This window comes from Protopterus annectens, chromosome 16.part0 (assembly GCF_019279795.1).
Source record: "Protopterus annectens isolate FY-2018-M chromosome 16.part0, PAN1.0, whole genome shotgun sequence".
NCBI classification, from domain to species: Eukaryota; Metazoa; Chordata; order Ceratodontiformes; family Protopteridae; genus Protopterus; species Protopterus annectens.
The window spans coordinates 134,619,860-134,635,963 of record NC_056750.1 but is presented as its reverse complement, the minus strand read 5'-3'; the positions used below and the strand labels follow the sequence as shown (position 1 = coordinate 134,635,963).

The 16,104-nt window shown below is 36.8% G+C and overlaps 1 protein-coding gene across 2 annotated transcripts in view; it reads left to right on the top strand.

The window, feature by feature from the left end:
• LOC122790712 (receptor-interacting serine/threonine-protein kinase 2-like) overlaps positions 1–16,104 on the top strand; it is a 652,068-nt gene that overhangs the window by 605,345 nt on the left and 30,619 nt on the right. For both annotated transcript variants that reach the window (XM_044058268.1, XM_044058269.1), the window contains exons 7-8: positions 2,723–2,805; positions 10,907–11,024. In XM_044058268.1, coding sequence (XP_043914203.1) covers positions 2,723–2,805; positions 10,907–11,024 — 201 coding nt within the window. The remainder of the gene's footprint in view (positions 1–2,722; positions 2,806–10,906; positions 11,025–16,104) is intronic.

Here is a 16,104-nt window from a genome sequence, read left to right as displayed (position 1 = left end):
ACCTTTGTATTTAATGACCAGGAAATTAAAGACAGTATAATCTTTTATACCCGTTACTTGGATGACATTTTTATCCTACTAGATGGTGACGAAACATCCAGTAATGTGGTAGTTAATCATTTCAGTAACACAACCCAGTTTTTGAAATTCACTTCAACATTTAGTAGTGAAGGTATTGCCTATTTAGATATATGGTTATCAAAAGACCATTTTTCTGAAGGTTTTTCAGCAAAAATTCATAGGAAAAACACGTATTCAAACTCCTTTCTACATTTCTCGAGCTGTCATCCCTATCACCAAAAATGGGCTGTCATTAAAGGCCAGTTAGTTAGGGTGGCCCGTATTGTTAGTCTTGAATCTAACTTTTATGAAGAATGTCAACTGTTAAAGTGTATGTTTTTACATCGGGGTTACCCCGAAACATTGCTCAACGACTTGATAGAGGAAGTTACGAATAAGAGAACTAGTCGTATGTATAAGCCATTATTCGGCATTAGGCATACACAGGAGCAATATGTGGATACACATGAGTATGTTGTACCTAGTATTGACAACAATGTTATTAAATCTACCATTCAAGCCCCTATGTTCATCACTACTTTTAACATCGACAGTAATGTATGTTTGAATATTATTCGAAAAAAACTGGGCTTTATTTAGGACCGATTCATGTGTGTTCACTAAGTTAGGACATCAACCTCAAGTGACATATAGGAAAGCTAAAAATTTAAAGGCATTTTTTGAGCAACATCAAAGATTACTCCCTAAATCTCTGGGAATATACAAATGCCAAGCATGCAATTATTGCAAGTATGTAATAGAATCTAATAGATTTAGGATTCATGATGCTCAATTCACCTTAAAGTGTAGGGCGAACTGTAATTCCAGGATGGATTGTTTACTTAGCTCAGTGCCAGGTTTGTCATGCTTTCTACATTGGTAAAATGGAGAGAAGACTCCGAGACCGAATGTATGAGCATGTTTATGCCATTAATAAGAAAAGGTTAGATAACGCACTGACCAAGCACATATCAACCTGTCCTGATCATTCTTTTAAATTTTTGGTGATAGATCAGATTTCTCATGATGTCAGAGGTGGTCCTGCACCTCTTAAGTTAGAGGAACTAGAGTTATTATGACAGATAAGACTAAACGCTTATCATTTTCCTGGTTTGAATGAGAGCTGCTCTATTAGCAGCATTCTAAAACTTAAAAGTTTAAAGAGATGATAATAAGTTAAATTAAGTTTGTTTTTACAAATATTTTTTTTATTAGTTCCTTAAGCAGGGATAGTTTGTGTTTTTCATATATTGTATTATATTGTGTTTTTCACATATTTATTTTATTTTAATTGTTTTCGTTCATATATTCCTATGTATTTTTCAATATTATCTGTGAATTGCTCGTAGTATTTATTAGGTTAGGTGAGCTGTATGAAGATGTGTTATATCTTTAAGGGTGAATATTTTCAACTGCTTTTTTCCTTTTTAATGAGTACCAATTAAGTTTTTAATTGGGTGTATGTATTTGACTATCTTGTGATGCTACTTTGTCTGAAGATGTTTGTAAATTAAGTCAAAAGAAAAGCGCTTTACATTAAATTTATTTTTCCAGTGTGTTCGGGTTGCCGTTTTTATAACATCAGTTCTTTTGTTTTACTTGTTTTCGTATTCTTTTCTAGTTTTTGGATATAAAGGATCCCATGGCACCTATCTAAAAGAGTAAGGGAAGTTGCCTGATGCCATGGCCATATTTCCCCTAGTAGTATAAATACCATTGTCGGTCTCCCCTGAAAAGACGCTACTAGTCAAGTGGGACTAACCTGATCAACAAAGTATAAATAGCATAAAATAAATTAATAAATTATACGTAGTCAGACTTGCCTGATAAATGAAGACAAATAAATAGATATACCTGACTAGTTCATTAGCTACTGCAATTGTACAAACTGGATTGTACTAGCTGTTGATATACCAAGTTTTGTCCTCCTGTTTCAACCAACTTTACTGCTAGGAAACTCAAAATTAGTTCTTTGTCCTCTGTCATTCTCTCTCTCTGTTCTTTTGTGCTATCCATTCTTTTTCCATCTCCTCATTCTGTATCACTTCTCCCTCAAGCTCATTCTTTAAATTGGGTTAAAGGCAACCTAGTCCACCCATAACATTGGGGGGGGGTACACATAAATGATATTGTAAGGGGAGAATTATAATTTGAAAGCCAGCAAGACCTGAGCAGATGTAAAAGCATAGAGCACATATTAAAAGATGAATGTGCTTTTCTGAAATTCTTGAACGACGTTAGAAAGGGTAGCAATAGATTTTGTTCCATGCTGTGTTGTACAATGAAAAGTGATATTTATGGTTAGTTTTGCATAAGTCAAGGGTTTTACAATATGATGTTAAGCACTGTTCATTTGGAAAACCTGAACTTCTGTATGATGTAAGATTCTTCTTTAAATATTTGATATTTTGAGAGTGCTAAAGCTTCTGGAAACATTTTGATGTCATTTGCTGGACCTGGGTGACATATTTAGGCATAATTTATTTTGTGAAGTTCTTTAAAGTTTGCAAGGGAAGTATTTTTTTTTTCTCTTTTGAATTAAAAAAGTTTCTGCTTATGTTAGAAATGTCATTCACAGCCTGAGTTTGAAAAGCAGCGTCTCCTTAAAAAGTAATATTCCAATAATTCTTACTTATCTGACTATCCTTCATTCTTATTTTAGCATGCATTATTGTAACTCGTAAAGTGTTTGAGGTGCTTAAACTGGACGTGATCAAGGATGTCCGCATTGTTCAGGACAAACTGGTAAGACATTTGCATTGTAATGTAATATTTAATAGTTTATTGTGTATTTGAGTATGACTTTTAAGTTATCTTGAACTCACTCCCTCCAACAGGGAAAATGTAGCATCTCCCTAAGTTATATTCATAGTTTCTGACAGATCATCCTTTTAGAGAAAGATTAACTCTCTGTAGAGGCTGTGGGTATAAACTGAAGACAGATATGCTGACCCTGTATAATTTACAGACAGATTAGCCCTCTGTAGAGGCTGTGGGTATACACTGAGGACAGATATGCTGCCCCCCCCCTCGTATTGTGTACTGTTGTAGACTGAGCAGGGGAAGACATTCTGTTTTACTGATGCTTATTTGCTGAGGTGTCCTTCTTTTTGCTATCCTGAGCCATCTGTAAGGCTAGGATTGATGTTTCATATTTTTCTGTATACTTTTCTATAGATCAAACTCTTCTAGCTGGAAGTGATACAGTCATACATAAAAACATAGGATTAGTTAACTAACTACTGTAAGCTGCAAGATATTAATGGTATAGAAACATTAGTAAGATGTTTGTTAAGAACAGAATTCCATCAGACACACACAGCTGTAACAAAAAGTAAGGCATTGTCAGAATTGCACCAGGCATGCAGAATAATAGCATTTTTAGAAATAAGCAGTTTTAAAGTATTTAGTCCTGATAATGTCCTTACCATGTTACCATGCCCACACAAAGTACAGGTATTTATTTTCATAGTGACCATAGTACTTCACAAAGTCCTAATTTTTACATGCTGTCCTTGGTCAGTGTGGGCACCATACCTGAATTTTAATTTACTGTTACCATTAACAGTGATGTAACCAAATCCTTTGAGTCAACAAGACCTGAGGACAGCATAGGCCAGCAGAGCATCTGTTAAGTGCAGAGTGCAGCTTCAGAAAAGGGTAGATGTTAGGTGGACAATGCAGTATTGGATAGCAGCAGTTGTTTATTGAGGCTTACCTCTGTCATTTGTTCTTAACAGGATGGTTATTTTCTTTACTGCTCAGACTTCTGCTAGCCATGATGAGCTATATGCTGTTTTCACTGGGAAAACTGTTTTTCATTACCAGTCCTTCACTGGTCACAACTTCTGTATTCTCATCTCACCTTCAGTAACTGTTGCAGCATTTCTGAGTGGCAGTTTCATTATTATGTATTGGCTGCTGTTCTCTGTGTACATCCCCCCTCCTCCATCACCATCCTGACTGCTCTGTAACTTACAGTGAACAGTATACTGCCTGATGTTTCGCTGAGAGCTTCATCCACCCTAACTGTATTTCACTAAGGCCACAGTTTATGAAAGACAAAGTTTGTGATAGGCATGGCCACAGTTTGTGATCTGCAAGGCCACAGTTTATGATAGGCAAGGCCACAGTTTGTGATAGGCAAGGCCACAGTTTGTGATAGGCAAGGCCACAGTTTATGATAGGCATGGCCACAGTTTACGATAGGCATGGCCACAGTTTGTGATCTGCAAGGCCACAGTTTGTGATAGGCAAGGCCACAGTTTATGATAGGCATGGCCACAGTTTACGATAGGCATGGCCACAGTTTGTGATCTGCAAGGCCACAGTTTATGATAGGCAAGGCCACAGTTTGTGATAGGCAAGGCCACAGTTTATGATGGGCAAGGCCACAGTTTATGATAGGCAAGGCCACAGTTTATGATAGGCATGGCCACAGTTTACGATAGGCATACCCACAGTTTACGATGGGTAGCACAGCATATGCAAATCACAAAGATCAGTTCCCTTTACTCAGAGAGTTATCCTTGGTGCTTTGTTTTGTATCTAAGTGTTTATAATGAAAAATTAAACCATCGTTTTAAATTGTTGACATGCAGTAGTGAGTGACTTCAGTTAACACATTTTGGAAGTTGTTCCTATCAGAATTAAAACATACAATACAGATCTAAGTGGACTGTAATGCTATGTAGGTAATATGCTGTTGTATCAGAGTGTTAAATGCTAGCCATCCTGATATTAAGTTTGAATTTTATGACATCTGTAGTACGTAATCAATACTTGTATATTTTCTTCTCATTACATTCTTCTACAAAGTGCAAACATCATCAAACTAAGTCTTGGTGTTAGAGATACCCTCCCTAAGGGAAAAAGGAGGAGATGTCTGGCATGTATTTAAGTACCAGGTAGCATTAGGAACAAATTCTGTCACCTACAGGACTGTATTGTGGAACATTGTTCTGACATTGTGGTCATATCTTAGCTAAAGTAGGATGACATGCTTCCACTGTCTAATGATACATTGTATCAGTCATTTCAGAGTCAGAACAGAGGCCTGGGACAAGCTCAGAAGGAGGTGTGCTGTTGCTCAAAACCAGGCATATCCCAACCTATTTATAATTACTTGCCCTCTTAGTAACTCAGACCATGAGTTTAACTGGCTTACATGTTCACATCTAATTGATTGTCATTTGAAGCTTGCAGTCAGTGTATTCTGTAACGCACCACCTTCCACTTCAGCTGATACTTTATACAGAATTTTAAGTAACTTTTCCAAGTATATTAACAGAACAAATGCTGTTATGCTTGGTTATTTGGGATCAGCTTACTAGCGAATGACATTTTATGCACGTTAAACTTTTATCTAGTCTCTGCCCTTTCTAAATCTACCAGACATAGTAGATTAGACTGGGTCCTCATTAAATCTCTGGTAAGGCGCTACCCGTACCTAATACTCACCTGTTCAGTGACCACTATAAGTTTACCACCCACTTTTCTGCTGTAGCACAAGGGTCACTAACCCTACTATATTATCTCCCTTAATTCCTTTAAACAGAGATGCAGGCCCTCATTAGATCTTTAGATGGTAAACATTGAGTGTTTTTGCAGTACATCCTAGCACAGCACTGCAATGCCTTCTTACTTTTTATTTATTTATATTTGTTTACTTGAGTAGTGCAATGACCTCAATGGGCCATTTGCAAGCACAGCCCAGGTATTTTTTAACCACTGCAGAGTAATATTTTCCACTCATTAGTAGGCAAATAAAAAGACTCCATCTCACTAGTTAATTCACATACTTAAAAAGGGAGTGAATGGGAAGATGTTTCCTTTGGAGAGTTGTATGTTTTTAAACTCACACTTCAGCTGTGTAGAATTTTCTGATTTCAGGAATATGTAAAAATAAAAAAAAATAATGTACAGAGCTAAAGCTGCTTATGCCAAAGCATGTGATGTCTTCTGCTGGTGAACCTCAAGGAGCTGTGGAAACAGATCAGATAAACCACCTACTAGGTTAATCAAAATCAATTGGTCAGGTTAAAATCTAACCTGTCAGGTCATAACTAATCATTTTAACATAGTAAATCTCTTCAGTCACCTGTTCGATGACCCACACATAAGTTCCTCTCCAAACTAAATACCGTTGAGTGCTAATCTACAGCCTTAGTTTTCTGACTGTAATCCTTCCTTCCCCTCCAGATCTGTGTTGATTAAAATTAATAAATGGCTTAGAAAGTTTCCCAGATTACAACAACACAATCTGAAGGCCTCTCTCCTTAAATTTCTTAAGGGCTGTGATACCTTTCTAGGTGTACCTCTGCAGCAGATATTAGGCAAGTCATTGGCATCTGGTTTATTCCTAAACCTGTGGAAATCTTCTCCCCAAATAAAAGCTCCCCAGCTGCTTAATTCATACTGTCCAATCTAATTTCTCTAACCATTATCAAAAATTCTTGAGAGGGTTATGTCTTTCAGTCTTACCTCTTATATGAACTTCCGTGGCTTCCTCCGCAAAGACCAATGTGATCTCCAGAAAGGCCACAGTACTTTAACTGCCAGACTCTGCCTTACTAAAACATCCTTCTGAATATGGGCAAAGATGAAGTAACTGGATTAGGGTAGTGATTCAAAACTCTTATTCTATCCATCATTGCAAAGCTGTGTCCGAAATGCCACGGTGTGGCCTCTCCCTGAATTTGCTTGCATAGTTAGTTACACGTAGTGTGGTTCTTCCATGTTAAAATAAACATTTCTTTCTCTTCCCATGAACAATTTAGCCTTGCTGTTCCTGAAGGATCTGTACTTCATCTGCGTTTATTTATCATCTTTATGAAAGCTTTTCAAGTCTTCTTCCCTAATTCTAATGTTTTTGTGCTGCTAATGTGTTTATTTGATCAGCTAGCAAGCAATATTGGTAACTTCTTATCCACTAATGTTGCCAAAACAAATGTTGAGCTCAGTTGTCTGAATTTTGCCCAAAACTTAAAAAAGTATTTTTATATAGCTACGTATTGGGCTGTGTCTTCTCTACAGGGAATACTTCTGCAGTCAGTGAATCAGTTCACATGCCTGCGCTTCTGCCTCACTCTATAGGTAGCATTCTCAGACCAACTAGGTAAAATGTCTACTAGATTCAAGGTGCTACTGGGGATATGTCCTAATTCTGCATACTCTGTAACTCTCAAATCAAATTGAATATGGCTAAACACATTCAGCTACTTGTTTTGGATTATAAGTTACCATTGATCATGGCAGGGCCCTTTCTAACTGAAATAGGCTGCAAATGGCATTAAAACAGAGTTTGCACATTGATGGTTTAGCCCCCTAAACTCCAACATCACTGTATCAAACCTGATACTTTGTCAATCAACCCAAGAGAAAAATGTCGCCATATGCTACATGATTGACAAAATAGCTTCTGTTGAAACGCTGTTGTGATGCCTTTAGAGAAACAGCCTTTTCACTGTTAAGTAACTCCTTTTCTTCTCCAGTCCTTTGACCACATTGCACCCATACCATTAACATATTTCACAAAGGCTTTCCCATTTTGGGGGCTTGGAATCTCAAATACATTACCCACATACCTACACACCCAAAATGTATACTCAGATTTACTGATTTTGGCAGGAAAAAAAAAACTAACTACAACTATGTGAATCAGTAATCTAACCATTGGTTAAATAATATTGATTGTATATTAAGTCAAGGCTGTGTCTGTGTCGTAAGGTCAGTCATGCAGCAGGTAGCATACTTGCCTTTGATACAGAAGGCTGTGAGTTCTATTCCCATACCAGGCGGATTGATTGCTGACACTGCAGTACAGTATAAGGGGGTGCTCCACTTCTGAATGTGTTACCCTTTGGATGAGACATTAAACCAAGGCCCCATCTACTTGAGTTGACGATAGCTCGGTTGCATGTAAAAGATCCTGCAGTTTTGTTGTTTGTCTTTCGGCTTTTCCCAGTTAGGGGTTGCCACAGTGGAACTCCAGTTCGCTAGTGATTGGCAGTTGTTTTTTTTTTATGGTGTTGAGTTGCCAGCCCGATGCCCAACCTTCAACAAAGGCACGCCCATTCAACGCATGTCTTTCGAACACCCACTCGATTGTGGGGAGGACATGCAGACTCCACACAGAAGGCACTCCCAACCCAAGCCGAGAATCGAACGGGAGAACCTCTTGCTGTGAGGCAACAATGCTACCACTGCACCGCCACGGAATACTAAAAGATCCTGCAGTACCAACTAAAAAAAAAAAGTTCCCTGATTCTCTCTCCAATTTTTCAATAGTAGTATTGCTACTACTTCAGGTATTCCCCCTGAAAAGAGGCTGTTAGCCTAGTAAGGCTAATCCAGTCAACAAAGGACAAACAAACAAACAAATGTTGCTTTTATTGCTGGCTTTGGATATACCTTACTCAGCTAGTGCTGCATTGTGGTTACTCCTGTATGTTTGACATAACTTGTTCCCCTAATAAATTATCAAGTCATAGCAGAAAATAGGTCATGCAGTCTAGCCTGCTTACTTTAAGTAAAACAAACATATATTCATTTAATCAATCAAATCAGTGTGTGAATCAGGCTTCATTTGCTACAAATGAAGTAACAACATACAGTTAGAAAATGCAATAACATTGTCTAAAGCTAGCATTACAAAACATGGTAATAAGCATAAAACAAACAATACAATTATATATACAAAGCAATGCAATAGCATACTCTACAAATAAATAAGTAAAATATGGAAAAACTCAATAGCTTAGTCTAAAATTAGCATGCCAAAACATGGTAAACAAATCAAACAACAAAATTATGTGCATCAGGAAGCAGCAGTTGTTAGTTTTTATAAAATAATTGTAAATATCATTTTTGAAATAAAGGCATCTTTAAGAATTACAGTGCAGATAAAAGTTTGTGGCATGCAAGTCGTACATTACAGCTGTTTTTTGATGGTAGTCTGTGATATAAGCAAACTGATGTAACCAAGGAAGTATGAATACCATCAATGTTAAAAGACTGGAAATAGCAGTATGTCTTTTGAACAGTGTCAGCCGTAACACACAAGTGTAACATTGGGATACTTGGAGAAGTAATGATCAGCCTGTTGGAGTTGTGGTTACAATTGTCACTTCTCTCTGTCTGATCCGAGTTTAGTACCAGCTTTATTTGTGTTTTTATAATGTGCTCTGTCAGACAAGTTCTTTTTTCTTGTCATAGTGAAGGTTCACTCAGCAACATATTCTCTCCCTGCATGCACTACCCCTCCAAGATGAAGCCGCCTTCCAAGTTTCATCTCCTCTCTAAATCCACAACCCAGGGGATGTTCACAATAAAGAAATAAAGAAATGCTGCATTCTCCTTCAATAAATGCGATTTCAGACTGACCTCCTTACATAATTGATCGCTGGTTATATTCTTTACTGGTAGTGTTTATTTTTGCCCTGTTGTAGTATGCAGTCACTTATGTTTTTGTGGCAGTTAAGTTGTTAAGAACACATTATCTATTTTTAGTTTTCTTGACTGGAGGAGCTCACTAGGCAGAATCCATTTCAACTTGAGGTTCGTGGAGCAAAACTCTAGTAGTACAAGTTGTTTTTTAGGGTTGCCACCTTTTCAAATGGCCAAAGTGGGACATTTTTGGTACAAACATCAGATTTTACAGGCCGACACATACCCACGGTCAGTACAAAGGTTAGAACTTAACTTTTTTGCCTAAATAAAAGCTTATTATTGTAGCATTTTAGTTGCTTATTCTGTTTCTTATAACATTTAGGTATTTTAGATACAGAATAACTTGTTTATGCAACTATTACATAAAATATAGGAAATAATTTTGTCCTAAAATCTCAGGACATTCGCCATTTTTACAATTTTTTTGTCAGCACACAACTGCCCAAAGAGGGACTGTCCCTCGCAAAGTGGGACAGGTGGTAACCCTGTTGTTTTTGTAAGTCAGAATTAATAATACTGCAGAAATCAGCATAATTATGATGTTGTTATCTTGATGTTAGAACAGAAACTATTACAATTTTCGCAGTGTCTAAAGTTTTGGGAGAGAAAGCAGAAAAGAACTGACATGAGGTTGTTACTCAGAAAACATTACTGTCAGCCAACCACAACATGTTGATTTGCTTCTAAACAATGCTCCATTAAAAACATTTATCCGCATCCCTGGATATAGGTAATCAGTGCCTTGAAAAACAGCATGCATTTGTTCAGATTAATCCCAACATCCCTATTGCTTCAGAGAGAAGGGACATACTACATTGCACTGTAGAACATGCCTGATAAATCAGCTAGTAGCTCGAAGCAGTATTTTACAGTGCACTGTGCAGTTTCCTAAGTTACCTAAAATCTAGAACGAGTAGTCTTTTCCCTTCAAATGTACGAAAATAACACATGAAAACCACAATCTGATGAAGTAGATTTTTAAAGTTTTTGAATTACTATGCATCAGTTAAATATTAATTTATTTTTACTGTTCTCTTATATGACATTTTTTGTTGTGTAATGGATAATAAGTAATGCAGTATTAATTTTAACGAACATTACAAGTAGCTTTCAGAACCACAGGTCTGCAGTGTTTAACATCTCAATTACTATGATTAACTGGGATGAACAAAACTGTTAAAAACATGAGAGGAGAAACAATTTTTCTGGCAGAGTTCTAGTAGATTAATCTTTATTTTAAATACTGGAAAGGTATAAGTAATGTATTATGCGGCAAGCTGTAATGGCTGCAGAACTGTTTTAAAAACAACATGTTGAAATACTTAGGTCTTTAGTACTGGATTGTGCTTCCATGAAAATAGGAGATCTGTAACCACTTTGTGTGCCTTTTCTCCAGAGAAACATTCAGGAAGACACATCACCTGAGGGCCAACAAAATGAACACGACTCTGGCCTCAGCGGGGAACAGAACTCAGCACCTTTATCTTTGAAGAGCAGTATCGCTGCAACTGCAGGTGAGAATAGCTGCCAGGCAACAGCCTTCACAGTGTTTCACAAGTTGTAACTCAAAACTTTACATAGTACTTTAGACATCAGAGCTTTAAACTTGTACCAATGAATTCCTTAGAAGAGCACTGGAATACAACTATCACTTGCTTGCTAGCTATCCAAGAAGCAAATCAAAATTCTCTTGAGGCACATTTCAGAGTCACAGTTGCTTCAGTATATCCACCTTGTTGGGAATGATATATTAGTGGAAGATAGATGATGTTGTTGTTGTTTGTCTTTTCGGCTTTTCCCGGTTAGGGGTTTTTAATGATCACGTATTTTGCTCATATGCCTATTTCTGGGGTTTCCTTTATCACTGCATTCAAATTAAATTATTATAACATAGATACAAGTCTAAACCACTATATGTATATATATATATATATATATATATATATATATATATATATATATTTGGAAAATATTGATAATATTGCACAGGGGCAAAAACAGGGGAGGGTACAGTATTTTGTTTTTGAACTCTGCTATGAGTGCATGCAGCTATGATTTATACTAGTTCCACGAATCCTGTGTACTTTTTTAAATGCCATCATTTATTGGATATTCAATGTTTAATGTACAACTTACCCAAGCTCAGGGTGTCAAAACTGATCTTGAATGAGCTCAACACCTATAAAAAAAAAAACAAGTAAACTTCATCGTCAAACCATTTATCAATACCAGCTGTAAAATTACTCGCGTTAGAAGACTTTCTTATCCCATTTGGAAGGCATGCCATAATTTACCCACTCTTAATTTCTTTCGTTCTGTTTTATATGTGGGATTTTTAAAAAAATAATGAATATTCCTCCAAGCCAAGTGTGGTCAACATGCCCACATTATGCAAACTGTTACAAGCTAAAATAAGATCTCCTTGACTACATCTACAGTTTATGGAATAGAGGGATAATCGTACCAACCTAGCGGTGTTTTCTAATATTTTAACTCTGCTAATCTTTTTTGTAAAATACTTCAGGATTTATTCCAGAAAAATTATCTGTGAATGGTTATAAGCATACACTTTTCTATAACATTCCATATTAGTTCTAAACTTAAAGTTATATATTGGTATCAGTACATTTTCATCCCTACTTGAAAAACTAAATAGTATTTTTCTAATAACTGAATAGTACTTCTTAATAACCAATTTTTTAAATTTTCTTCATAATCAAGTTTGTTATCCACCAAAATTCCCAGTTCTCTAACTTTATCATCACTCCATAGAATGACATTGTCCAAGGCGTATAGAAGGCAAGAGTTAGGGTAACCAAAATGTAATATCCTCTTCTTACTTGCATTAAATTTCACATTTTTATTTGTGCCCAAAATGAACAATTCATCTAAATACCCTTGCAAAATTGCTTAGTCTTAAACATGGTTAGTAATTACCCCAACATTAGTGTCATCAGCGACTTTACTTAATATGACATTTCTATAAGTTGGAAATTCAGGCATAAAAATATTAAATAGTAGGAGCCCATCTCTCTAATTATTTCATATTTTTATGTATCTGGGGAGTGTTAGGTAAGGGAATATTTATTTAGAGGTAATATGGGAAATGAGAAGTGACATGGCTGTCTGACATAACCCAAAGTACAAATAGTAGCTAAGGAAAACAAGTACTGTTTGGTAAGCTGGCTGGCTGTACTGTGTTCATTATTCTAACCGCTAGGCTTTACTGCCAGCAATGTCATATGATAGTGCTAGGTGTGTGTACCTGTTTGGAGCTGTAGAGGTAGTTAGTTGTAGCTGAATTTTTTTATTATTATTAGTTTTAGACTTGTAATAAACTAAGACCAATAAACAGTCCTCTCAACTGTCCCTTTTTTGAAGGAGTGTTCCTATTTTCAGACCTGATTTACCCCTGCACAGGATATCCCTGTTTATGGAGGTATGTCTTGGTTTTCATGCTTGATTTAACCCTTAACAAAATTTTCCGAATCTCCCTTATTACATGTGACTTTTCAAGATGTCTGTCATACAGAAAACCCCACTACGTGACCAGTATACAAGTGGCAACAGTTATTTTAATAAAGCGAACACACTAGAGTGGCGCAGTGGTGCAGCAGTTAATATTGTCGGCTCCCGGCAAGAGATTCTCCGGTTCAATTCTCAGCTGGGGTACCTTCTTTGCTGAGTCTGCATGTCCTCCCTGCATGAGCTTGGGTTTCCTCCGGGTACTCTGGAAATATATCCTCCTGATATTGTGTGCCTGGTGTGGCAGATCAGTGCAGACGATTAAGGCTGTGAGCTGTTAATGAGCTCTGTGCTGTAATCCTGGGCTGTCCATCTCCATCTGACTAGTGTGTGATTCTTAGATAATAATATTCAGGCAGGGCTCATGAGCCACCAGTAAGAATGAGCCTTAGCCCAGGACAGACAAAATAATAAAAGTACTTGCTGCTTCAGCCTGTCATCAACCTTTGTAGGCTACAACCCTGCACCGTGTTTGTTACCCTGCCTGACTGTTCTTCACCATTCATATATTTGGGATGGGATTTGTAGACATATAGCACACAACACAGTGCATCAGTCAATATATGTAGCAGTCATGTGAGTCTCTTTTTAGCTGCAAGCCACGTCACATAGCAAAAAACAGTGGACTATTAGCAGTGCAAAGGCACCCAGCATTTGTATATGAATATCAGCCGTGGTCTGTTGCAGTTTACAGATTAGTTTTAGATGAGGCCCCCTCTTCTCCTGTTACAACATAAGATTATTTCCTATTTGCTGCAGGTATTGCCTTCTCCTGTGCTTTCCATTTACCTCTGTTATAGCTTTATGTTATACCAGTTTGTTGAGCTGTATATGTTTAATTCCTTCTCTGTGAGTTTGCCTATTCTGATTTTATTGCAGTGTTGATTATTAATAGTGTTATTATCTTGTTGTTGTAGTTGTTTCCATTAAAGTTGGTGCATTTTTAAGCTTTTTCAGATTAATTTTAATCCCAAAATCTTCTCTTGATTAATTCCAAGTTGTCTTTTAAAATATACATTTGGGCCTAATGGGCTCATTCTGCTGTTATATGAGAAAACATTTTTTTTTGTTTTCTCTTCTTTCTGAATAAAATTGAATGATAGCTCATTTTGAATTAAAAAATGGCATATTTACCATGGTTTTATTTTATTACATTATAATTTGATAAATTGTTTTTTGTTTGCAATGTCTTCCACTTCCCTGTGTTTAAAGAACCATGGTTTCTTAGTTTGGTTGTCTTAGTAGAAAGTGTTTATGTGTATCTAAAAGTGTAGCCTGTATACTTTCCTGGTTTACAGCTGAACCAGGGCCGCAGATTTTCACCCCTTGTTTACCACTCTCCCCTTCTTATTTGTGTACGCCAGTGGGATGGGACATAACCACCCTTCCTAGTGTGCAGATTTTTGTAAGAGCTGTGAACACCAGTCAGTCTCACTTATTGGCTCCGGTAACTTTGTTAACAGAAACACTTCTCCACATCTGGCTTACTAAGTTACTTAAACCAAATGTTCCAGAAGACATGCACAAACATGGCATAACTAAATGAAGTTCTTGATGAGCATATACAATCCTGTTATGAGACAGGCTCATGGCAGATGTAGAAAAGGATAATATGGTAGATTTGTTATGTCTGTAGAATTCAGGAAGATGATTTACTCTATCCTATACCCACTGGGCTAACAGAAGAGTTTTGGTGATGAGCTTAGGCCTAAGCCTTGTGGAGAGAGTGGAAGTAGACCTTAGCTAGAGGTAGGGAGAAGCTTTGTGTGGACAACAATAAGGTGGGGTTAGTAGGCATGAACGGAGGGCATTATTGCTTGAAGATCTAAAGATACTGACTAAAGAAATGACAACTTGGTAACTGAGGTTCAGTGCCAAAAAGTTATCATTGTGTATAGAATAACCACAGATGGACCCAGTCAAGTCACATGTGCTCACATAATACCACTATACACTTTTCATAACCACAAGTATAGGCCAGTCTTAAACGTCTTCCCTGGAACAGAAATAAGTGAAAAAAATAATCCACCAGCCAAAATTAATAAATATGGTTATGGGGCAGTCTCAAACCTCTGCCCTGTAACAAAAATGAGGGAAAAAATAATTAACCAGCAACTATTAATAAATATGGTTAAGGGCCAGTCTCAAACCTCTTCTCAGGAACAAACATCAGGGGAAAAAATAATTTTCCCACAACTATTAAAAGTTATGGTTGTCGGTCAGTCTCAAACTTCTGCCCTGGAATAAAGATCAGGGAGAAAATAATCCATCAACAACTATTAATAAATAAGGTTATGGGCCAGTCTCAAAGCTCTGCATTAGAACAAAAATCAGGGAAAAAATAATCCACCCACAAATATTAATAAATACAGTCTACTTACAGAAAAATACCATGGCTTTAGAGCTGGCTTTAGTACCATAATGACAGTCTACCATAAGAGCAGTCTGTACAGTTAACTGATACCATATGTTCCAACATGAGTAATGGCTTATTTACAGATACTGCTTTCATTGATGTGACCTGACCTTTCGATAATGTTAACAGCAATGCCCTCATCAAAAAAAAACAAAAAAAAAAACAAAGTATAACAAAACTTTAACCCTAATGTACTACATTGGTCCTCTAATTACCTACACAACAGAACCTTTCAGGTAAGCATGGCTTAAACATTTTGATTATGAGTCCCTTGGGTTCTGTTCTTGGGCCAGTTGTCTTTTTTCTCTTCCTAAATGATTTATCCCAAGATCTGTCCTCCCTCAGTGCAACAGCGTATGTAGATGATCTCCACATCCTAACTGAAATAAACAGGATTGTGTTTTGCAAATTGAGACTACAAGATGATGTTACTGTACTACAGCAGTTGATTTATTAAAATCAGCTTACTATAAAGTAAAAACATAAATAACCAACTAAACAAATAAATGAAAGCTGCCTGTCTAATTTTCAGTACAAATGAAAAACTTCACCGATCTTTCTAAATCACTTTAAGTGACTAAGCAATTCCAAGTGTTTCATTATAGATATTTCAACTTCAGCCTGGACTCATTTCTCACACAACTGGAACTGGG